At 34.6% G+C, this 25413-nt stretch overlaps 2 protein-coding genes across 2 annotated transcripts; both read right to left on the bottom strand.

Moving 5' to 3' along the window:
- On the bottom strand, positions 1 to 10796 carry LOC130054337 (receptor-type tyrosine-protein phosphatase epsilon-like). The gene is made up of 12 exons (XM_056163870.1): positions 10719 to 10796; positions 10388 to 10516; positions 9278 to 9426; positions 8544 to 8679; positions 7084 to 7242; positions 6845 to 6938; positions 5733 to 5803; positions 5046 to 5180; positions 1855 to 1974; positions 1596 to 1747; positions 1173 to 1308; positions 1 to 1071 (listed from the first exon to the last, which is right to left on the bottom strand). The coding sequence occupies exons 1-12, from the start codon at positions 10779 to 10781 to the stop codon at positions 1000 to 1002; spliced, it is 1416 nt and encodes a 471-aa protein (XP_056019845.1). The 5' UTR covers positions 10782 to 10796; the 3' UTR covers positions 1 to 999.
- Positions 10797 to 11209: 413 nt separating this feature from the next.
- On the bottom strand, positions 11210 to 18895 carry LOC125682901 (multiple epidermal growth factor-like domains protein 10). Its single transcript, XM_056161476.1, has 9 exons — positions 18883 to 18895; positions 17804 to 17941; positions 17110 to 17247; positions 16897 to 17028; positions 12520 to 12652; positions 12249 to 12328; positions 11834 to 12012; positions 11390 to 11477; positions 11210 to 11307 (listed from the first exon to the last, which is right to left on the bottom strand). The coding sequence occupies exons 1-9, from the start codon at positions 18893 to 18895 to the stop codon at positions 11210 to 11212; spliced, it is 999 nt and encodes a 332-aa protein (XP_056017451.1).
- Positions 18896 to 25413: the final 6518 nt, after the last annotated feature.

Consider the following 25413-nt stretch of genomic DNA (forward strand, 5'->3'; position numbering starts at 1 on the left):
CTTATCGTCGGTAGCTTGTCTCTATCTAAAAACTGATCATACGCAGAAGAAGCTTTTGCGTATCATACTGATTGTTAGGCCTATCTTGGCACACTGATTTTGACTACGGATGACTCCGTATCCAAGGGACCAAGAGGTGTAACAAACAGTAGCATAGATTTCACTCATTACCCCGATAGATAGTATAACGTAAACTATGTTAAAACAAAAATATCCTAGAATGCTTCTTTTTTAGTATTATATACATTTGTTATATTTTTTCTTTTTCTTCGTAAGAGGTGAGGTAAATGTATATTCAATCAATAGTGTGTTTAAAGTAGTATTTTTTAAAATAACAACCTTGGTAGTACATCATATATCTGATTGTTAATTATTATAGTATGATATTTATGAACTCAGCCAGAGTACATTTCAATATTTTCTACTTTCTGTACTTCTAGCCTTCGTTTAGTATGAATGTATGTCCGTGTGAATGTGTGAGCGAAAGAGTTGGAATTCTTAAAACCCTGTACCCCCTGGTCAGATTGGGTTGTAAGGGTTGTGTAAAAGCCTGACTATATACCTGAATAAATGTTGTTAAAACTGAAAAAAAAAACCGTTATATCTGTTGAATTTTGGAACTAATTTTTCCACACATAGTTCTATGTTGGACCCACCCCCAAAATATAACTGAACACCATTTAATCTGAAAACAAAAACATTTCTACACAACAAGATATATTGCTTATCACATCCTTGAATTTCTAATACTTTCATCTACTGGTTACGGACAACGGCTGCGGATATTTTAAGGCAGAAGAACAAGAAGCGGAAGACTAGTTAATAAGAAACAAGCAAATACAATAAGTGAAGTGTGGGTGAGTTAATAATTCCAGTACATATATAATACTGGTCTCCAGTGACTGAAAAAAATTCTTCAATGTGTTTCCATTGTTATTATATAGGAGGGAGGGTGGTTGGTGTAATTCATTGCGTTTAATGTCACAGTCTCTTTGGTCCTCAGCAATTCGCGTAAACTGTGTCATTTTGGAGATGATCAGCAATGGACTCGTAACAAAACTGATATTCTTCCTGAAATTAGAAAAGCACGGAGTTCTCTGTACATTTGATGTGCAAAGGAAAAGAAATCATATTTACAAATTGAGTGGAAAATGAAAGTATTTCAATCATACCAAAGAAGATATGAACTCTGGCCGTCGGATTTGGAGTTGTCTTGTGATTGTAAATATGTCCACCTCTGTGTCCATGGTAAGTTGTTCCAGAGCATTGAATACAACCAAGAATTGTCCACATCGCTTGGCCCCATCACTAAGTAATGTACAATTTTATCACATTACTCTGATGATAATAGAATTTATTAATTGAATTCATTTGCTCTGCGACAAAATTACTCTTTTTTTCTGGAAGATATTTTTTATTAGAAGCGATGTATAATTTTCACAAGTGTTATACTGGGTAAATTTGTGTTATTTCTAGAACAAAAGAGTAGCTGGCTTAACCCTTGACCAAATTAGTCTTTCTTTAATCCCCATGTCTGAATCTTCAAATAATTCTTAAGATATTACATATGTTTGCAAAAAATAACGAAATCAAACCTCGACAGAACCAGAATCCTTCCCTCGGGGTGGGTCATTTTCTCCACCCTTGCTTCGTTGATGAGATCAAGTAAAACTCTCCGGTTTGAGGAGTCGCTTTCTCCTTTCCATCTTCTACATTCCAGTACGCAAACGCGCATGCCACTAGCTCCCTGCAATCACGTATTTGAAACGAAACGAATCTTGGATTTTAGATATCAAACAGTACTTCATGAAATGTAAAAAGACAAAATCATCAGAAAACTTTGTAAATGGACACCTGTTGGTGCAGAGTAATGCTAGTCTTGGTGACGGTGGTGGTTTGTGTACAATCTGTCATTTTAGTCGTGAATGCTCCAACCGTTTTGCTTTCATTTTTAGCAGGAAGCCAAAGTGAAGACTGGAAAAGAAAACAAACTATAAGCATGGCTACAATAACGAAAGGATTATACAATACAAAATTTGAAGCTCATGCTCATCGTAAACCATCTTTAAGCATGTATGTAACTGCAATGACTGGTTTGTTTCTGAGGTTGCACAAGGAGCGTAGGGTATTTTCGTCTAGACTGCTTGCATTTTGTAATTACATGTGTTTATGTCGAGTTGAAAGATCGTGGATTTTAATTCAGAAATAGAGTAAAATGAAACAGCATAAAGAAGGTGTTGCATGTCTCATGTTAATTTCCCTAAATGTGTTGCATGAAAGTTCGAAAAAATTAAGTTATTCAAATATATGATAAAACCAATTGGAACGTATGTCTTGATTCAATAATTTTCGAAAATAAGTTTAAATGACATGTTTTGACAAAATTAGCCAAAATATTTCGAGTTTAAATCAAACAATAAGCGATATATATGATTGTTAGCGTTAAAATGGAGGGGTATCCCCAAATTTCCGAAAAACTGCCTCCGTGAAACAAAATAAATTTAGCATGAACATGTTCTTCGAGTTTTCCTCTAAAAACTGTCCCTTTGAAATTTTGTTTCACGAGGCCATTTTTTTTGTAAATTAAATAAAAATCGAAACGACCTCACTGGTATTATTTTCAACTTCACATGTACGTTAATTTTCCTTAGTAATATATGGTCTACTGCGTGGTCCAATGGTAAAGTTGTCGACTCTTATTTGAAAAGATGTTTTCTATTTTTAAAACGACCGGGTTCGTCACCCTCACGAACACATTTTTTTTTCATATTACGTTTTCCATCTAGATTTTTTTTCTCAATTGAAACTCGCTTCTAGTTTTTATAAATGTTTCATGCCAAATCTCTGTTTATTACCATGTGCCGAGTTTGAAATAAGCACCAACCTGGACACTGTTTAGTTTGTGAATAGGACTCTCAAGAAACATGCCGAATACAGCATGCAATACCTGTGTTTTATTAGTTAAGACTGCTAACGAGAAGTTGTATGTTTTTCCGAATGAAAGTTGTTGACAAAGGCATGGTGCCTTTTACGAAAACCCGTTGTGAACTATGCAAAGCTTTGGAAGAAAAACTTTAAGGCCATACAAGGTAAATAACCGTTAAACAGTTTTAGTTTATATGTATTCCAGTTGGAAATTGCTATATTGAATCAAGTTTTACAGGTGCATGTACTTCGAATAATGTTGAACTCTATTAATGCGTATTAAACTTCCCATATTTTGTTTTATGGTCAGAGTCATATATAGTTGCCATTTGTTGGTTGTACAAAATAATACATACGAGTATAAGAGCTTTTGGACTGTAGTTGTATATAATATTAAACATTTGATACACTCGTAGCATGTCACCGTATACATTGTATCAGATACTCAGAAAAAAACAAGACACTCTAATTCTCATGATTTCAAAAATTATCTTTAGACTTCATGTATAATGTATTGATACATAAAATGTATTAGGTTTGTCCCTAGTACTGGGGAACCTTCAGGCATTTACATGGCCAATACGCAATGAGTATAAATATGAATGAAGGTCAGTTCTACGTCACGAGTGCTTGCACAGAGCTCCGATTAGGGAAAATTCCCGCTTCGGTGTAACACCCTCTTTATTACTTGTACATTTACAAAGTTACACTCAATATTTATGTTACCGAACGTTACGCTAAAATGAAATCCGGGACAGTTTTGAATGTTTACTGTGATGTTTACAACCGAAATCAATACAAATGGATAAAACACATAGAAAGTAAAATTTCAAAAATTTCTTTGAAAACTATGATTATCTCTGTTGCAATTCTGAGAAACCCATTCAAACTACATATAAAGGATAGTTTGTAGACCTAGAAAATGTTCTCGCTCATTCAAACTACATAGACAGGATAGTTTGTAGACCTAGAAAATGTACTCGCTCATTCAAACTACATAGACAGGATAGTTTGTAGACCTAGAAAATGTACTCACTCGATACTACGAACTCCACCAAGCCTTTCTATATCATACCTATCAGTAGACTGCTATATGAGCATTGTCATCATATCAATGAAAGTTAAATAAATCACATGTCGTAGATGTTTCAACAGTTTAAATTGGTATGCATACAATGATACCACTTTCCTTTTTTTACTCCAATTTAGCGATTGAGGTCACTCTACACAAAATGCCCTCACCTACGACATCACTGTACAACTTTGTGATAGACATTAACTTTTTCTACATAATTAATATTTATGTTCAATGATGTTGCTATTGAAACATCTTAGGTACAATTTACAAGGCCAATTTCTTTCTTGTTTGAATTCAGCAAATAGACTAATGAAAAAGTGAAAATAACGAAGAGTGACCAATGCAATAAATCCTATAAAGAATACAACATTTAAGAAGAGGACAAACACGTTCACCTGGACACACTGGTCAGAGGTGATATCGGATGCCAAGGAAGCATTTCCTTTTGACCAGTCACATCCGCCATTTTGATCAGGTAAACGGGAGTAATCCGTAGTCAAAATCAGTATGTAAAGAACGACTCTAGACAACTTTCCACCTAATGACGGGTTGTGCAATATTTGCAAATTAGATCATTATAATGACCTTAGAATTTACAAAATGTTGCTTTTAAACGAGACAGTTGAAACTCACTAACAGCAACATATCTGTCAGTAGATTGTCTCGATTTAAAAATTGTTCATAGGCAGAATACGTTCTCGTATCTTGAATCAGTTGCGAGACAAACATCATATGCAGGTGATAAAGGGATATTGATACATAAATATGGGAAGTTCACGATGAAGAAGCTGAAGTCATCCCATTTGTCATGAAGATTAAAATCAAATAATTATATAAATGTTCCATGATTTAAAAGTGCACATTAATTTTAATCTCTCAATATTAAATTTTGATGCTTATGCCCAACATCGTATAACTACAAATATTACACCTGACGTCATTTTGACATCAGAATCATGCGCAGTAACCTGACAAATGATTGATAAATGAAAAGATACAAGACTGCTCATTATACAAATTGCAGGTTTTTTCTCGACCATACCGATTCGATTTCTGCCAACGGGCTCAGGGATACAATTGTAGGTGCATAATAAGCCTTCACAAGTCTCAGGAAGTCCTCTGTGTAATCTGGGAGAGGATATTGAGCACTGATGAAATGGTCATTTCTTGTGAAAGACTGAAAATGAAAATGAAATGAAAGACAGCATGCAGATCGTATCCATCACGTACACTGTACGTATTGTTGTATCTAATAGTTGCATTCAATGTAAATGATTTATACGTTTGTAGTAGTAACTTATGGTTATTTAAAATAATCTTGTAGTTTTCATATTGAAATGCTGTATACCTATATATATAACAATAAAAGTCATTAATCATACATAAAAATCATAAACTGTTCCCGTAAGGAGATCCATAAAAACATTAAGCATATGAACGTTATCAATTGATAATGTCTGTAAAATAAAGAAAAACAATGACAGAATTGTTTTGATCTATACAGAAATTAATATTTATAATGGAATCTTTGAAAAAGTTCAGCTCCTAGGAGTAGATTTTGTACTTTTGATTGTTTTTAGGTCTGACCATTTTCACCAGCGAATGGGTTTACTCTACTTTGTGAGGACAGAAGTATATGAGAAACCCCTTGCTAGAAAAAATGGCGGTCTGATAAACATATCGTCCTCATGTTCTATTGACAAATGTATATATTACACAGCAGACAAACCTGTAAAGAAACTGCGTTGTAGTAGGTGTTCTTCCCTTTAGTGTTTGACAATGGACACATGTAACTTTCAACTGAAATGGTTTCAAGAAAAAATCTATACAATTCATCAGTCAGACGGGTTTTATGTCTCTGGGTACCCTATATATATATATATATCCCACCTCTGGTTTGTCCAGGGGTCCGTGTTTGCCCAACTATCTATTTTGTATTGCTCGTAGGAGTTATGAGATTGAGCACTGTTCGTTATCTTCACCTTGCATATAATGACAGTTGATTGAGTCAAACTTAAAGGGTGGAGAGCTAATGTGCAATTATATCAAAATGAAATGCAGGAGGCCTAGGATCGAGCCACCTGGAGATCTCTTGTCGGCAGACATCAGTAAGAATGTATTTACATGTATATGTTACTATGTTAAAGTGAAAGCACATTGTAAACTCTCTTTATTAAAGGGACTGGTTCACGGTTTTTGATAAAAATATTTTTCATTTTTGATGTTAAACATTAGAAATATAGCTCATTTAATGTTGACAGCCAAAAGTTTGACCTTCTGAATACAAGAATAAAAGTAATATTTTAGCCTTAAATATGTGTTATGTAAACAAAGACTCAAGTCTTTTTATGTAAACAAACAAACAAGTGAAATATTGATTTTGCTATATAATGCATCTTAATTTTGCATAGTAACAAATTTTAACTTTTAGATGACACATTTCACCCCAAAAATGCTTGAAATGTGAAAGATATAATAATACTTAGATCGATATCCATTTCTTTTGAAAATTTCGTAAACAATAGCATACCGCAATCTTTGTTTACAAAACAAATAATAAGCTCTATAAAATGAGCTTCTGTGATGATGTATAACCTTAATTTTCATGTAAAATCTTTCAAACATATTAGACAGTAGATTTTGATCATTAAAAGTGAAAAACAAAATTTTGGGTAAAATCGTGAGTCAGTCCCTTTAAAAGTGTGGTATCATTAGTGAAATGTAAATATTCAACTGTGATGGGGATTAATCATTAATCGGTAATATTCTATCACTATTGGAAGATGGCTGAACTGCGTTTTGTAGCACAAAGGTATTCATGTATTATACAAACTGGTTTACCAGGCAGAACACTGGGTGTGTAATTGGCTGATACGTTTTGCCGCCCTGTTTTGTAGTCTTCTTGTGTGTTTTCTCGTCTTCCGGACAACAGGTCCTAGAAACAAGAACTGAAGATCATTCTCATGTCACATGTTCCTGTACAAAATCACAAATATCGTTCTAGAATATCCGACAAACTCTTCAAATCATTCAGGCTAAGATATCCCGATATTTTATTAGAGATTCATATATAGAATCACCTGAAATTCAGCAGAAAGTGGCGATTTATTGGCTACATCTCCGAGATTGATATAACAGGAATGATCCTGGAATTCTCGTAGAAATGTCCTGGTTGATACAGACCTTCCTTTTCCTCGGAATGATTCAAGTAATGTCAAGTAAACAACTCTGTATTGATCCTTAAATATGAATTGTATTATAAACGGGTATTTAAAAAAGCTGATTTTCTCTCTTTATATTATTTGTAATGATCCAACCTTCTAAACTAACCCAATACACATATCTATATGAAAGGTGAAGACAACGAACAGCGATCAATCCCATAACTCCCACAAGCAACACAAAATAGATAGTTGGGCAAACACGGACCCCAGACACACCAGAAGTGGGACCAGGCGCCCAGGAAGAGAAAGCATCCCCTGTTGAACGATCACACCCGTGATGAGCCCCATATACCGATCAGGCAAACGGAGACATTCGTAGTCAAAATCAGTGTGTCAAGAACGATCTAACTATCTGTATGAAACGCGTCAGAAAGCACCTGACGCAATGACAGGTTCCATTGATGAACTAGATCGTTATAACGACCATAGAATTTGCGAAATGTTTACTTCAATCGAGACTGTTGAAACCCCTGTGCCATCAACTTGTTTGTCAGTAGCTTGCCTCAGTTTAAAAATTGACTATACGCAGAACAAGCTCTTGCATACCGAATCAATTGAGAAATATAAACCCGATATGCTGGTGATAATGGAATATTGCTACATAAATATGGGAAGTTGACGATGAAGAAGCTGAAATCATCCCGTTTGTCATACAGTTGAGTTGTCAGTTTGCCGTTAATGTCTACTTTCAATAAAATATCTAAGTATGAGGCAGAAGTGGACGACTCTGTGGTGTTTTTCATTTCGAGTTCACAGGTATATATCGAATCGACATATGAATGAAAGTTATTATCGTTAATAGACAAAACGTCGTCGATATATCTAAATGTCGAATTGAAGGCCACAGCAAGATATTATTTCTTTTCGCTTAGAAGTTTTTGAATAAATTCTGCTTCATATGAATATAGAAACATGTCACCTAACAAAGGAGCACAATTCGTGCCCATGGGAATATGATATGTAGCATATCAAGGAATGCAGGCATGATATAGCACATCTACCAACAATTCTTTACAGAGAATTGAATGCTACTAACCAGATCTAGGACTTTGATTTCGAAGTTCCGTCTGAATGAGAATTGTTTGAAAACACCTGGACACCGATAAACGAGAACACATACGTAACAATTACCATTTCAATTGAAATTTATTATATATAACCTATCATTGGGCCAAATGCTGTTTGTCGTGTTTCATATCAAATGTTAGACCGTTCTTAGCACACTGATGTTTACTACGGATAACTCCGTTTACCTGATCAAGATACCCTGTAAAACTATCCACTAGGAATCAAAGAGAGTAAAAACAAAAACTTACGTCGCCCTGGATCATGTTAGCACGGTTGTTTCTCATGGTTTCTACATACTGCCGGATATTAACTTTCCCGGTTATCTCCCCTCCCTTATTAAGCGCGTCCAATGCTATGTACGTCCCTGTCCTACCAATCCCAGCGCTGTATTGTTAAACAGAAGTCATTAGAAGTCTTCAATATAATCAACGGTTAAAATAGAAATCATCAATATAATCAACGGTTAAAATGAAATTCATTAATATAATCAACAGTTAAAATAGAGGTAGTTGATATTATCAATGGTTAATATTCTAGTATATTAGACATTTCGGTTGAGCATCACTGAAGAGACATGATTTGTCGAAATGCGCATCTGGTGCATCATAATTGGTACCATATAAGTTTTACATGGATCTCAATTAGTCATGTATAGTAATATTATTTGATAAATGAGATTATTTTGGGGGGAAACTCTTCAACAACAGTGACATTATCAGCATGGTAAATTATATTGAAGGTAAGCAAAGTTCACTAAATCCTGTCTGGTGTGCGAAATCGTTAGAATCCAATTTCAGAATTTTGAATATATTGTGTGTCTTAGCTTGTACATTCCCAACAGTTTCTCATTGGTGTCATGAAGTAATGCTATTTTCACACTGAAAATATCACTGTTATGACTTCGACAGTGTGAAAATATTTAGTGGATGAATTATACTATGTTGTTATTGAAAAATATGAAAGAATAAATAGTAATACGCGCCTGCAGTGGACAAGAGTGTACTTCCCTGGATGTTCGACAGAAGTTTTCAGAACGTGTCGATGGAATACCACGAGAGCCAGCGGTTCTGGGACACCGTGGTCTGGCCACTGTGTGTAGTGAAACATACACACGTCACGCTCAACTTTATCCTGAAATTAAACAGTTAATGATCACCTATATGGAGAGTTGGAAATATTGAATATATCTGTTGCAGAGAAAGTGACGAAAAGATACGTACCAAAATATTATAATTCATATAAATTGAACAAATTGTATACTGATGTTTCATAATCAGAATACGACATTTAAATTCTGGATTCTGGCACCTGCATCATATTCTTCGAATCTTAATTCATCACATAATGGCCTGCATATTTTATCATGAGTTAATCTCATTATATTGCACTACAAATATGACGGGTAGGCATGATGTTAATATGTTTTCAAGGATGAAAGTTATATTCCATGCATCTTCTAAATTTCCAACATTACAACTGAAGCACGTAAATACAAAACGCTCTACATAAAACATTTTTGTTTGGAAGTTAGTAACGTTTTTATGTATGCATTTGCGATAAAGGTAGAACATATTAATTGTTACTTTATAATGTTACAATTAGAGTGGGAAAGGTGGAAATGGGAACAATCTAAGCTTTACCAAATTAACTTTAGCAATGTAGTGCAATTTATCTTCATCGTGTGTTGTACAATCCAAACTTTTGAACTATCCAGACACAAAATTAGGCAACAAACTGTGAATTATACATTAGATATAAAGCATACTATGTACATTCTGGTATGCGGTGCAATTCACTAGATATCAGGATATCCTCAATTTGATTCCTGTCATGTTCAGACTCAATATACATAGATAGATAGTGTAAATTAAAGTATGGTTTATCATTTTATTATAAGCACATAACCTTTCATCTATTTGTCTTCATAATCCACTTTTCGTCAATGATATAGGTGCACATTTTCTGCTTGACAATTTTAATCTTATATTACAGATAATTCTGCTTCACATACTTTAATATAATTTTGGCCATAGCATGACCATTTTTCTCAGCTAACGTAGAATATTTAATGACGTAAACTTGCGAGACTCACGGTGCTGTTTTGCAAGCGAAAGTGTCTGATGACGTAGTCCGCGTATACGTTTTCTTTCTGGTTTCGTATGCTGATGTTGCCTTTCGTTATCTTGTCACTGGAATTTGGCCAGTATTGGGCACATTTGTTCTGATAAAGATAGGGTCCAAGTAAGGTTATTATCATAATACAACTTTACTGCGAGTAAGATCACGTTACATACATGTAGAGCCATGTGATCAGTTTATTATCACCTTATTGCATATGTACAAAATGTATCCCTAATATGCATGTTATTAATGATTGATTTTGAATCTATAATGTAGTATGATACCAAGTGTCTCTTTCTAACCTTATTCCCCTCTTTGAGATTCGTTAGACAAACAATTACACTAATGTCTTCTTGCCACACCATTTTCCAGAAATCAACAGTTGTCTTTGATTTTGGTCCTGATAAATAAAAACAGCCATATTAAAACAAACCCAGGATTCAGAGTTAACAAATCATAAAAAGAAAATGACATGTCCGGTCTTCTTTTTCAATTTTACAAATTCACAAAATGTGTTGGGATAATAATGCACACTTGAAAATCAATATATGAAGAGATACATTGTATATTTACCTTGCGCTGCAATATACGATTTCTTTCCTTGCACATCCTGTGACCATGACGAAATTGAAGATTAATATTACGAATAAAATTACTCATTGATTTTTCAACAATTTCAATCTGCATTTCTTGTATAAAAACTAAATGATGGCTACTCACTTGCATTATATATGTAGATTTTATTTCTTTGGCGATACAGAGTTTTATTTGTGTACTTCATTAACATTAACCACTATAAAAATCGATTCAAATCACTGACCTCAATATAATTCGCGTTAATGTAGTCTGACTCTTTTGCCGATGTTTCCAGAACAACACGTGAATGGTCATCTACTCAAAACAAAATGTACACTGTTGATATTTATCACAATACTTATTACTAGTTCAAAGAACGTCACATTGCGACACTTACACGGGAAAATCGTGGTGTATCGATTTTTGGCAACATTTTCCTTTTTCTTTCCTTCATTACATGGGTGTAGTTCTCCTCTAGGAATTGTCTACAAACACCAGTGAATGAAACGATAAAATTGTATATGCAAGGTGAAGATAACGAACAGTGATCAATCTCATATTTCCTACAAGCAATACAAAATAGAGATATCTTGAATTACTTGATTCCACACTTACCTGTACAATGAACAAACTAAGACATGGGTTATATTTTCAAAACAAACAAACAAAACCCCCACTTGCTTAAAGCCCCCAAAGAAATAATACTAAAACGTTTTGCTAAATCATTTCCATATATCAAGAAATTACAGACAATCATGCACAATATCCACTTAATTTCAATTGAACTATCCCTATGTACGATTTATCTGTTACATAATTTTATTAATCAAAAGACGCATACCATATATTCTTCTTTGAACTTGGCATTCTGATTTTCAGACAAGATGAATATTGCTGTATCAAAATCTGCGACAGATATGTCTATTTTAGTATTCGTAGTTAGCATTTCCCCGTTAGTTTTTAATTCTAAGCCAGGTTTCCCAAGTCCCCTCATTTCCATATCTTCATGTCTTTTATCACCTGTAAAACATTATACATGTTGTATCAAATTGAATTACGACAGGTAATGCTACTGTAAGCCAACAGGAAAAATTAGCAACACTATAATATTTACTTTTGCCTGTACTCACCCCCACCATATCAGTGATTAAAACAAAGATTTCTAACATAGTTACCTTAATAATGAATATTGCTGATATGATATGCCGTACTTGATATTATTAACAATAAGGTATCTTTTACAGCAGTAGAATTACCTATTGTTAACGTTTCTGGGACAGAAGAAAACGTTATCGTCTCCGTATCTTCATGCTTTCTCTCCTTCTTTCTTCTCCATCTACATAAATACAAAAAGAAGTTTTAGTTTTGAGAGGAAGGTTTGTCTATATTTCATTGTTGATGTCTTAACAAGTTTATTTTAACATATCCCTTAAAATTGATTCATTCTTCTGTATAAATTTCAGAAAGGAAAATGGTTAAAAATACATTATGTGATTCATTTGTCAATAGATTAACAATAAAATGTACCGTATAAACAGTATCCCTGTGATGAGTACAACAATAAAACCTACGGCTCCCACTGTCCCTCCCACGGCTCCTGTTACTGCGCCAGAATCTGTCGTATCGGACTGTGCTGCAGAACCTCCTGACCGCGAAGATTCTGATAATGAAAATATTCTCTCAAACATATGATAACGGAGAAGAATTAACATAGAACGTTTTTGGTTTGATTTCCTATCTGTAGGACAAGAGAAAACTTTGAAAAAGCACCATTTTCTTTCATATGTCGATTCAATATGCAGTTAACTCGAAATAAAAGATACCACAGAGAATCTTCCATATTTGCTTCGTACTTGAATATTTCATTGAATATAGATGTAAATGGCAAACCAACAACTCATCTTAATGACAAACGGGATGATTTCATCTTTTCTATCGTCATCTTCCAATATTTATGTAGCAATACTTCATTATCACCTGCATATGTTGTTTATGTCTTTCAACTGATTTGGTACACGTGAGCTTGTTCTGCTTATGGACAGTTTTAACACGAGGCAGGCTAATGACAAACAAGTTTATGTTCTAGGTGTTTCAACAGTCTTGTTTAAAGTCAACATTTCGCAAATGGTATGGTAGCTATGACGATCTAGTTTGCTAATACAGTCTGTCATGGAGTTTAATCCTGTCTAACGTGTTTCGTATCAATTCTTAGGCCGTTATTCAGACTCTGACTTTGACTATGGATTGATTGTATCTTGTTTTAACGTCCCTTTCGAGAATTTTCACTCATATGGAGTCGCCAACAATACCGGTGAAGGGTTCAAATTTAGACCTATTTTCGACGTTTACGGCCTTACAAAAAAAAAAAAAAACACATCGAAAATTATACTGTTTGATATAGAATACATTCCTTTGATAGGTGTTGAACTATTGACCAATTACTATAATCTGGCATGGTGGAGTTATTTGAATTTCATCCTTAACCTGGACGGGTCCAAATACTCGTTTAATGTCCGATTCATTGATTTGTCACTCCTGTCGAGACGTATCCAACTTTAGATGAAGTGTCAACATTTTGAGTTATGCATGGTGCTCAAGAGCGCAGCAGGGAGTGTTAAGACGCTTGGCGAAGAAACAGGCACTATCTATGAAAATGTCTATGGTTTGACGGGACGCTGGTACCGAAAACGGAACCCGGGCTTAACATTAGGTATATTAATGCAGGACAACGTAAGATAAATCCAAACGGAGTTACTTCCCCTTTTCAAACGTTCAGCGGTGAAAAACTATAGCTTTTTGCATATGGACAATTACAGAATAGTATCATACGTTTTTGTATATACCTGGTATATTTAGCATAACTAGTGATTTACAATCCAAGTTCCACAAAAGATATAACACAGAAACGAATTTGACTCGAATATGAGGATATTTCGTCTGATGTACTTACATCGAATCTTATATATTTTTGTACTTTTAATGACAAATTAAATCTAACAATTATTAAGTTAATGCTAACTACTACTATAATTTATTCAATAATGCACATTACAGGATATGATTTTGAATTCGATTGAGAACCGTTCTTAGCGCAGTGATTTTGATTACGGATAACTCAGTTTACCTGATCAAGATATAGGGCTCACGGCGGGTGTGACCGGTCGACAGGGGATGCTTACTCTTCCTAGGCACAATATCCCACCTCTGGTATATCCAGGGGTCCGTGTTTGCCCAACTATCTATTTTGTATTGCTTGTAGGAGTTATGAGATTGATCACTGTTCGTTATCTTCACCTTGCATATATAAACACCATATGCAGGTGATAATGGAATATTGCTGCATAAATGTGGGAAGTTGACGATGGAGAAGCTGAAATCATCCCGTTACATATTATAAATAGGTATTTTCATGATATCTATTATTTAATTTGATTAGTGCGACTAAGTTTGTATCTATAATAAGCACATGTATGTCATGTAGTGACTCTGTACCTCAGGAGAAGGCTGATATAGGCGCTACCTGCTACCTAATCCTATTATGATATACATTATACAATTATTGACTGGGTCCGGTGACAACTGCTGTCTGATTGACCAGAGAACGGATCTGTTGCCCGAAACCCTAAACTGACGGCCACAGATCGTTTGAGGGTTAAAAACATAGCCGTTGCCTGAGGACACAGTCTATAACTGTTTTGTTATACACCTTCATTTTCTACGTGTAGTTTTTAACAGATGCACATGTATGGATTGTTGACTTCAAACAAGACAGTATGATTGCGTACATTTATCAACATATCTATTACAGTTGTAATTTAAAAGAAAACACATCAAATGTCGTAATTAATAATCAATAATTATATTTTTCGTATTTCTGCTTTGTGTTTCATCTAATAAATATGAGAGTTGGTTTAACAGTTAAATGTTGGTTCTAAATCGTATAAGTTTTAAATGGACAAATATTTAGGTTTATAATAAAATAAACTAGTTCTAATTGTAAAGGGGACCGTTACATATATTCCTCAAACCTCCCCAATTAAAAAGTAATGTCATTGTAAACCTATAGCAATAATCAGTTTATTTTAGCCTTTAATTACATGTGGTATGTTTCAATAAGTGAAAGAAAGCAATGCATGTGCATACACGGGCACACGTGTATGATTCAAAACTTTTGTTGATATCATTCAAAAGGCATTTGTCTAATATACCCACAGTATGAATTTCATAACGTTTGCATCAAACATAAGGAAGATATAGTGATTTTAAAATCATCCAATCAGAATTCAGCATACGTTCATGCACGTGCTGAGCAGTAATTTTAACCACAACAATTTTTAAGGAGTACCAAGACACATCTATAATCTTAACATCAAAAGAATATGATGAAAAACAAAAATGATATTGTCCTTTAAAAATGAACATTTGAAAAACGATGCACGCGCATGCGCGTGTGATTTTGCATTTTTTATTACACAGATATGACGCTACACATATTATCTACCAATACTGTAAATATCAACTCATTCGCTTTGTAAATAAGATAGTTACAAACGTTTTAGTATTATCCAATCAATAAGAAACGCAAGTGAGTGCACGCAGATTGGTAATTTTGACCATGCACATCACTTAGGGGTCTCAACATCAATTAAGATAACTCCAAGAGGAGTTACTTCCCCTTTTCAAACGTTCAGCGGTGAAAGCTATAAACTTTTGCATATGAACAATTACAAAATAGTATCGTATGTTTTTGTATACCTGGTATATTCAGAATAACTATTGATATACAATCAAAGTTCCACTAAAGCTATAACACTACAAAAAAAACTTTGACTTTCAATAACATATTAAATGTAACAGTCATGAAGTTAATACCAACATTTGCTATAATTTATTCAATAATGAACATTATAAGATAGAATTTTGAATTCGATTGACATAATTTGGAATGGTTTAATTACCTTATGAAACTTTTATATACTTCAAAGAATACAATCTTGATAATTTGGTAAAAACCGATTGCATGAAGTAATTGTACACAGCATCTTACGTCTACAAATTCAAGTGGTACATGTAACTTGACGAAATGATTGTAAATAGAACTATTCTACTTCGATCGATACACACATTGTGATTCTTAGTACCTGAGGAAAACAATTGAAATGTAGTGTAGGACGTGTGAAGACAAACTCCAAAGATCTTGAGGCTTGACCCAGGAAGCCGTTGCTCTCAACACTGACTTTGCGACCATGACGTACAAACGTAATAATTAACTAGAGATTGTTTTTATGAAAAACAAATATGTCTCACCAGCTCCCTAAATTGGAAGTGTTCCAAATAAAACCTACCTTTCATGTACCGCTTGGTATGAAGGAGAAAGCATGAGCAGGAAAATATACACTATGAACTCCAATAAGCCACATAGGAAAAGTGTTAATAAACTATTTTACCACCCACCCCTCATATCCACCATAACTTTAAGAATAACAAATGGACCCTCCTGTTCCGATAATTGTATAAAATTTGAAGTTAATTGGATGAGCAATATAGGAGGAGAAGTGATCACAAGGTATTTTAACATTATCCACCTCTCTTAGATCTACTATAACTTTTAGAAAAATAATTGGATCCTCCTGTCCCGACAATATGCACATCTACAAATGGCAGTGAAGCATTGTTCGACGTTTCAAGTATATCCAATAAGCTATATAGGAGAAGTGTTCACAAGATTTTGTGACAGACAGACGGACGGATGGATGAAAAGTACAAAAACAATATATCTCCCCCTGAAAGAGGGGAGACATAACAATATGCCTCTCCTTGAAAGAGGGGAGATATAATTCTTCAAGAGATAGAGCATTTTTAAAAATAGAATATTCGTTGGCAAAATATAAGTTAGACACTTACTTTCACTACAGTTAGGGGACCCCGTCCACCCAGAGGAACACGTGCAGGATCCGTCAACAGAATCACAAAAGCCGACGCAGTTCTGAGAACAATTCTGGGAGCAGTTGAGTCCATATCTTCCATTGTCACATGCTTAAATACATTCACAATGAACAGATTTGCAATTAATGAGAAATTAACAATAAGTGTTACTATGCTTTATAAACTACATACGTTTGTTGCAGAAACTTCCTAAGTAACCGGGAATACAGCCCTCCAAACAAGATCCATTGATTGGATTACATGTCATATTTCTGCAATGACTGCTGCAGTGATTTCCACAACCTTTGCCGTACGTTTCTACTGAGCATTCTAGAAGAACATTAGAGGGAAGCTATATAAGATTATTTATTTATCATTCGAGCTTTTCCTGCAAGATGAAAAAGTGAATTTTGGACATCGAACAGCAATCAATTCCATAAATTCTAGAAAGAGCACGACCTTGAGAACAGAGCAAACACAGACCCATGGAAACACCAGAGGTGAGATCAGATGCCAAGGATGAGTACGCATACCCCGTTGACCGATCACACCCGTCGTGGACCTTAGATCTTATTCAAGTAAACGGAGTAATCCGTAGTCAAAATGAGTATAAAATGAGCAATCTAACAATCGTTATGAAACACGTCACACTGCATTCAATATACATGTATGATGTTGTATGTCATACTTAGATAAAGCGCACATATATTCTAAAAATTGACAGTATTATAGAAAAGCTTTTTGAAAAATAGGTTTGCAGTTTATTGATCATGTTTGTACTTATTTGTTGATCATTTGAAATACCGAAGCTGGAAAAGAATTGTTTGATATTTAAAAGCTATATGATGCAAAGAATATTAGTAAGAAACGTCATATCTAAAATTACTCTGTTCGCAGTTGGGAGTCCTCCATCCCGGTTTACATCCGTATGTACAGTTGCCAGTGATATGAAAACATGACTGGTTGACACAGTTCTCATTACATCGTACAGAGCAGTTTTCTCCATACCAGCCATCAATGCAAACTAAAAGAAGAGAAATGAACAATGATAATTATCTCAAAACATCAAAATTCACTACGGTAGCTAGGGATATTTTGCCATTTATTTGTTTTCGCTAATACTTTAAAAGGTTAAATCCAATGTTACGTGTCTTGTGCAAATAAAAAACGGAGCAAAATCGTTTTTCAATCCATCCTGACAAAATGGCACAATGCAAATATTTCGATGGATACCATATCTACTTTTCTCTGATAATACTTGATGAATAACATGTACTTTGATGAAAAACATGTACTTTGAATAAAATCAAAATAAACTTCCATAACACAGCTCATAAACTGTTACATAACATGTCATATTTCATATTCCCATGAAGCCGATACTTTTCCCAAAACCTTAAGTTTTAAAGAAAAAACATTGACAGGTTTGACAAATCCCTTCATTCAAGAACACCATACCATACAGAATAACGTACATTGAAAATTTGTGATGAAAGTTCAATATGAAGAGAGACAGTTTTCCAGGAAAAATATTTACTGGTGTAAAGAGTTTTTCAATACTTTTAAAACTAAAACAAAAAAAAAAAACAAAAAACAAAAAAAAACAAAAAAACCGTTTCATCGCATTTGAGAAGTTCCTTTTTTCAAATTTTGTGAGCTCCCTCTTTAAACGACGATTTCAATATTTTATTTCCAACTTTCGATAAGAAATCAATATTTACACCATAACAAATATTCATTTAGACAGTATGATAATTTACTTTTATCCTCAGAAATGCCTTGAATTGATCTAATGAATATTATTATAATTATTAATCAAAATTGTTATTGCATACATTTACACATATCATTAATGCAAACCCTAAACAAGAGGCCCAAGGGGCACATCGCTCACCTTGGCTGATTAAAGATTTTCCTATATATGCGCATGTAAAACTTTGATCCCCTATTGTAACCCCATCATACCTCCAGGGGCCATGATTTCGACAGATTTGAATCTGAATTATGTCATAACGCTCTCACGTAAATTTCAACTATTCTGGCCCATTAGTTCTTGAGAAGAATATTTTTAAATGACCTCACCCTATTTTTGCATTTTTGTGATTATCTGCCATTTGAAAAAGACATGTCCCTTCATTTGAACAAACTTGAAGGCCCTTCAACTAAGGATGCTTTTGGCCAAGTTTGTTGGTTGAAGAAAGTTGGTTGAAATTGGTCCAGTGGTTCTGGAGACGAAGTCGAAAATGTAAAACCGACGGATTACAGGAGATCAGAAAAGCTCACTTGGACTTTCAGCTCAGGTGAGCAAAAAATGTTGTGTAGAAGTATTCAATGTTGTTTATTTTCTCAATTTGTGAAGAAGAAAAACATTGAACACTTGCATAGTATGCAAAATATATCTTGAGCACAACAAACGACAACGCTTGTAAAACGAGGATTGCTTTAAAAGTTATATTGCAAATCGATAGAAAAAAGGTATCTAGATTTGCATGATAGTGTCGATATTTTTTTAAACAACCATAAAGATGCGCAAAATGTAACTTGCTCCAGGATTTGTCATTGACCTATAAAGTCAACCTTAAGATAAATAACTAATATCAGCAGGGTCATTCCGTGGTATCTTAATCTTTCCTATGGAATAATAGTTATTTTTAACGTGTATACTTGTTCTTGTAGACATGAAATGAAGTATCGGATTCAACAATACACCTACATTTTCCGATGATTGATTGTATATTGTTTAATGTCCCACTCAAAACCTTTTCATTTACATGGAGACGTCACCATTGTGGATGAAGAGCTGCATTTAGACCTATGTTCAGCGCTTACAACCACTGAGCAGGGAGGGATGTTTATCGTGCCACACCTGCTGTGACACGGGGCCTCTGGTTTTGCAGTATAATCAGAAGGACCGCACCATTAATCGCCTCTTACAATAAACTGGGGGTACTGAGAACCTCTTCTAATCTGGACTCACTTTGAGTAGGCCTAAACATTGCAATTTCTCGTATTTTTTCAACCTGTCCGAGATGAGCGACTTGAAAGTCGATCTCCAAAGGTCAGTGAATTACGCATTGAATGCATAGCTTACAAATATTTTTGTCATGACAAACTCCATGCTCCATAGAGCTAAAATTACAGATGGCTGACTTCACAGCAACTTCGTCGTTGTTGCTAAATTAATCATTGACCGGCTCATTTGACGTATACATTTTGATCATCGAAGGTTAGTACCTTTGTCTTTTGCATTAAATTATCAGGAATTACTTTAATCCTGGATTATAAAGCGTAAACTGAACCAAACCAGATTATACTCGTATAATATGCCTCAGAATTAAAGTAATTCCTTAAATAACGAGCTAGTATAATAATATAATAATAAAAATAATAATACTTTATTTCGCTATAACGAGTTAATCATCTCGTTATGACGAGTTAATTATCTCGTTATATAACGAGTTAGTATCTATGGAAATCTTCAGGTCCTGTTCTTTCCAAAATAAAATCTGGATTGCTCACGATTGTTTTATGATGTCTACATGTATTACGTAACAATTTTATTCGTTGTTAAAATGATAAGAAAATCTTCATATCTAGTTCCCAACAATTGAATAAATGACGATATATTTTTTTCTATCAACAAAAATACCAATTTTCCATTATGAAGAAATTTAGATTTCATCGTTTTGATATACCACAACGGTTTGGCAAATTTTTTAGCCAACTCGATATTTGGGCAAAATCTTCTCAAGAAACAACGGGTCAGAAAAATTGAGATTTACAAAACAGCGTCCAAGATAGTGCAGATTCAAGTTTGTTAAAATCCTGCCTCTTGGGGTCGGTATTATTGGACAAATATATATAAACTTAGAAACATTTGCAAATTGATGTATACTTTGATGATTTATTTTACAAGATATGTATTTGTACAAACAATTACAATCTATTTAAAGTACATGCAATTGTATCATTGCTACGACTTGTTTTAAGAATAATCTTATATTTCGGGAATAAGAGAAGGTCTTACGACGTTTCCGTAAGATTTATCATTTTGACAATTAAGCATTCTCGTTATAACGAAATAGCTTATTCATTATGACAAGATAACTAACTCGTTATAAAAAGATACCAACTGGTTGTAACAAGATACTAACTCGTTGTATTCGAGATAATGAATTTGTTATAACGCGATAACTAACTCGTTATATCGAGATAATAACTGCTTATATAGCAAAATAATCAATTCATTATAACGAGATACTAACTCGTTATTACGAGATACTAACTCCTTATCAAGAGAAAATTATCTTCTTATAACGAGATAATTAACTCGTTATAACGAGATACTAACTCGTTGAAACGATTTTTTTTTTTTACTTTTTGAAATTGAGCCTAACCGGCTATCGTACATAAACTCTTTAGCATAGGCCTATATTTTGCAGCCATTCACCGGCAATAGTGACGTCTCTATACGAGTAAAAAATTCTCGAATGGAACGTAAAACAATATGAAACTAGTTCTAATTGTAACGCGGACCGTTACATATGCCCCCCCCCCCCCAATTAAAAAGTGATGTCATTGTAAACTTATAGCAAAAAAAACCCCCATTTTATTTTAGCCTTTAAATAGACGTAGTGCGTTTAATATGGTCATTTCAGTACCAAGAAATGAAAAAAGTAATGTACGTGCATACAATCGCATCAGAGTATGATTCTGCACGTGCATGTACGTGCAGACACAATTACTATCGTTCTGCACATCTACAAACGCTATACTATCATTCTGGAAAGTTGCATATTGATCCCTTTTGTAGTTTCTGAGAACACTCCCGGACAAAAAAGTCCGTAGAAAACTAAAATAATGATAACGAGCTATAACTGTTGGGGTGCCAACACAAATGTCTCAGAACACCTTCCCATGTCAGAAATGATTTTTGATGCCAGATATGCAATCAGGACCCTTAAAGAACTCTAGAAACTGAATTTGGTTGAAATCTGACGGACTTGATTTTTGGCTGCCATTTTCTTGTATGGCGGATATTTTAAAGCATTTGAAAATTGATTGGAAGGAAATACTGATGCTAAAAAAGAACTGTGGACCCTCAATTGACCCCAGAACCCAAATGCTGTAGAGATTTTAACACTTTCAAATATTTCGCTGTATGGCGGCCATTTTGGACTCGGGGTCACAATATTACCCTAGAAATAAAATGAGGTTGAAATCCGACAACTTTGATTTTTTGACGTTTTTGGTGGCCATTTTGAAACAGCGGCCATTTTGAAAATTTGGAAAGTTGAATGCACCCCTCCTTATGACCCCCTATCAGCTCAGAAAGTTTGATCAGTCGAAGCACTTTCATATAATCGCGCGGACAAATTTCTCACTAAAGAAGAGGAATAATAACGAGCAATAACTGTGTTGGGATGCCAACACAAATGTCTTCGAACACCTCCCCATGTCAGAAATGCCTTTTGATGCCAGATATGCACTCAGGATCCTTTAAAAACCCTAGAAACTAAATTTGTTTGAAATCTGACGGACTTGTTTTTTGGCCGCCATTTTCTTCAATGGTGGCCATTTTGAAACATTTGAAAATAGATTGGAAGGGAATACTGATGCTAGAAATGAACTGTGGACCCTCCATTTACCCGAGAACCCAAATGTTGTAGATATTTTAACACTTTGAAATATTTCGGTATATGGCGGCCATTTTGAAAATGGCGGCTCAAAACTTTTTTTGATGGTGGAAATGGACTTGGGGTCAATAAATTACCCTAGAAATAGAATTGGGTTGAAATCCGACAACCTTGAGTTTTTGACGTTTTTTGGCCGCCATCTTTAAACGACGGCTATTTTGAAAATTTGATTGCACCCCTCCTTATGACCCCCTATCAGCTCAGAAAGTTTGAAGTGGATCTGTCTAAGCATGTTCATATAATCACGCGGACAAATTTCTCACTAAAGAAGAGAAAAAAAAGAAGAAGAAAATAATAATAACGAGCTATAATTGTGTTGGGATGCCAACACAAATGTCTCCGAACACCTTCCCATGTCAGAAATGGTTCTTGATGCCAGATCAGGATTCTCAAAAACCCTAGAAACTAAATTTGGTTGAAATCCGACGGACTTGATTTTGTGGCCGCCATTTTCTTCAATGGCGGCCATTTTGAAAAATCTGAAAATAGATTGGAAGGAAATACTGATGCTAGAAATGAACTGTGGACCCTCCATATACCTCAGAGCCCAAATGTTGTACAGATTTTAACACTTTGAAATATTTCAGTATATGGCGACCATTTTGAAAATGGCAGCTCAAAAAAAAAATTGATGGTGGAAATGGACTCGGGGTCACTAACATACCCTAGAAATAAAATTTGGTTGAAATCCGACAACCTTAATGTTTTGACGTTTTTTTGGCCGCCATTTTGAAACGGTGACCATTTTGAAAATTTGAAAAGTTGACTGCACCTTTCCTAATGACCCTCTATCAGCTCAGAAAGTTTGAAGTGGATTAGTCAAAGCATGTTCATAAAATCGCGCGGACAAATTTCTCACTAAAGAAGAGGAAAAATAAGAAGAAGAACATAATAATAACTAGAAACTCACTACTAGTAATGAGTAGGTCTTCCGTTAGACCACTTCCGGTAAAGAGCTTTCTGTTCCTACGAAAACCATTTGAATATATCAGAAAATGTGCCTTAAGAATGAATGAGAAATGTATTATCGAATTTTTTACTCATTTCTCGTAACTTCCGGTGACGACTGGAAGTACTATTCAGATGCGTTTTCCTATAAATGACAGCGACTCTTTACTGTCTATATTCCCTGAAAATTTCACGTCTCTATCTGAAAGAGTTCTCAACAAAAAGAAGTAGACTAAAGAAAGAAAAAGTAGTAGGTTACTACCGACCGAAAGTCAATTTTGAAAAACAAAATTATCAAAACTTTAGAAGTTGATACTGTTATTAAGACATGTGAAAATCATATGAAAGACTTCAAATATAAGCGAGATTTATGGGGATAAAGAGACGAAAAGTAAAAAGGTATTTTATCAAGAAACCGGAAGTAGTCGTTTTGACTACCGACAGAGTCAATATTGTTTTGACACTTTCAAAGAGACTTAATAAACTAGTATAGGTTTCAATTTAAAAGAAATCATTTGAAATTTGCGATTCTTTCCATCACTTCCGGTGACGACAGGAAGGAGGGTCGACATGTTCAACCCTCTACTCCACGCCTGCAAACGGAGATTGATCATCCCTGAAAAATTGATGAACCTATATTTTACCTTTTCCAAGAAAAATGCTGGACAAAATTTCTTTGGAGAAACAGAAAATCGGCCATATTTTACGACCGAAGTGAATTTTGGAAAACAAAAATAATTATAGCAAGGTCATTTCATCAGACATTATTCCTGAAAATTTCAAGAAAATCTACCCTGCCATCTCTGAGAAATCACTGGAAGAAATCGGAAAATCGTCTTTTTTTCAAATACTTCCGGTATAGAGCGGAAGTGACGGACGAAAAAATTGAAAGTATGTGTACAATGGCCTAATGCTAGTTGATCAACCCTACAAGTTTCAAGCGTCTATATATATTCATTATTGAGAAACTGAAAAAACAAAGTTTGAATTTGTCCACCCCCTACCTCACGACCGGAAGTGAATTTTCGAAAAATCTTTGACGTTACTTTAGACATATATAATATCTACAACATATGTTAAATACCAGTCAAACACTTGTTTAGTAAACGAGATTTAAATCATTGAAAAAGGAGAATTTGAAAAGTTTTTCCTTAATTACCGGAAGTGGACGTTTCGACTTCCGGTGGGGTCAACGGTTTTTAATACTCCTAAAGACACCTGATAAAGTGGTATAGGTTTCAATTCAACAGCTACAACTTTAATTTTTCGATTCATTTTATCACTTCCGGTGACGACCGGAAGTGACGGCCAAAATTCTGAAACCACAACTGCACACCTACAAAGTGGGATCTATCAACTCTGAAAATTTGGTGACTCTATCTTTTACCGTTTCTGAGAAAAACGCTGGACAACGAAAACAGCTAATAAGCCGTATTTGCTGACCGGAAGTGAATTTTGAAAAAATGAAAAAAGGAGTCTGAGATATTTTCATTCTCTATCATCCCGGAAAATTTCAAGAAAATCCATCCAGCCATCTCTGAGAAATCGAGGGAAAATAATAATAATAATAATAACTAGACACGATCTCGTTGCGAGCAACGAGTAGGTCTTCCGTCCAATTTGTTGATGCACTCGGAGTTAAAAAAAACAGCATATGAGTCCCAATTTAGTTTCCGACTTTAAGACACTTTAGATATAATCAATTTTTCATATCATAAGCTTCTGAAGCAAAGTTGTGGTGAAATTCGTTTGAAATTAGACTCTCCAGGCGAGCCATGAGGCCTATTTCTTGATGTCATTTGTTAGCCCTCTATAGACTCAACAACTTTAGTTCTATATGTCTTTACAAAAT

This window comes from Ostrea edulis, chromosome 4, assembly GCF_947568905.1.
Source record: "Ostrea edulis chromosome 4, xbOstEdul1.1, whole genome shotgun sequence".
NCBI classification, from domain to species: domain Eukaryota; kingdom Metazoa; phylum Mollusca; class Bivalvia; order Ostreida; family Ostreidae; genus Ostrea; species Ostrea edulis.

Coding starts and splice junctions, on each gene's coding strand:
- LOC130054337 (XM_056163870.1), bottom strand. CDS start 10,781: ATGGTGTGGCAAGAAGACATTAGTGTAATTGTTTGTCTAACGAATCTC. Junction 9,427..10,387: donor TTCGCTTGCAAAACAGCACC/GTGAGTCTCGCA, acceptor GTTTAATTTCAG/GATAAAGTTGAGCGTGACGT. Junction 6,939..7,083: donor CACTTTCTGCTGAATTTCAG/GTGATTCTATAT, acceptor TCTTGTTTCTAG/GACCTGTTGTCCGGAAGACG.
- LOC125682901 (XM_056161476.1), bottom strand. Junction 12,329..12,519: donor ACAGGGATACTGTTTATACG/GTACATTTTATT, acceptor GTATTTATGTAG/ATGGAGAAGAAAGAAGGAGA. Junction 11,308..11,389: donor ATACACCACGATTTTCCCGT/GTAAGTGTCGCA, acceptor TGTTTTGAGTAG/ATGACCATTCACGTGTTGTT.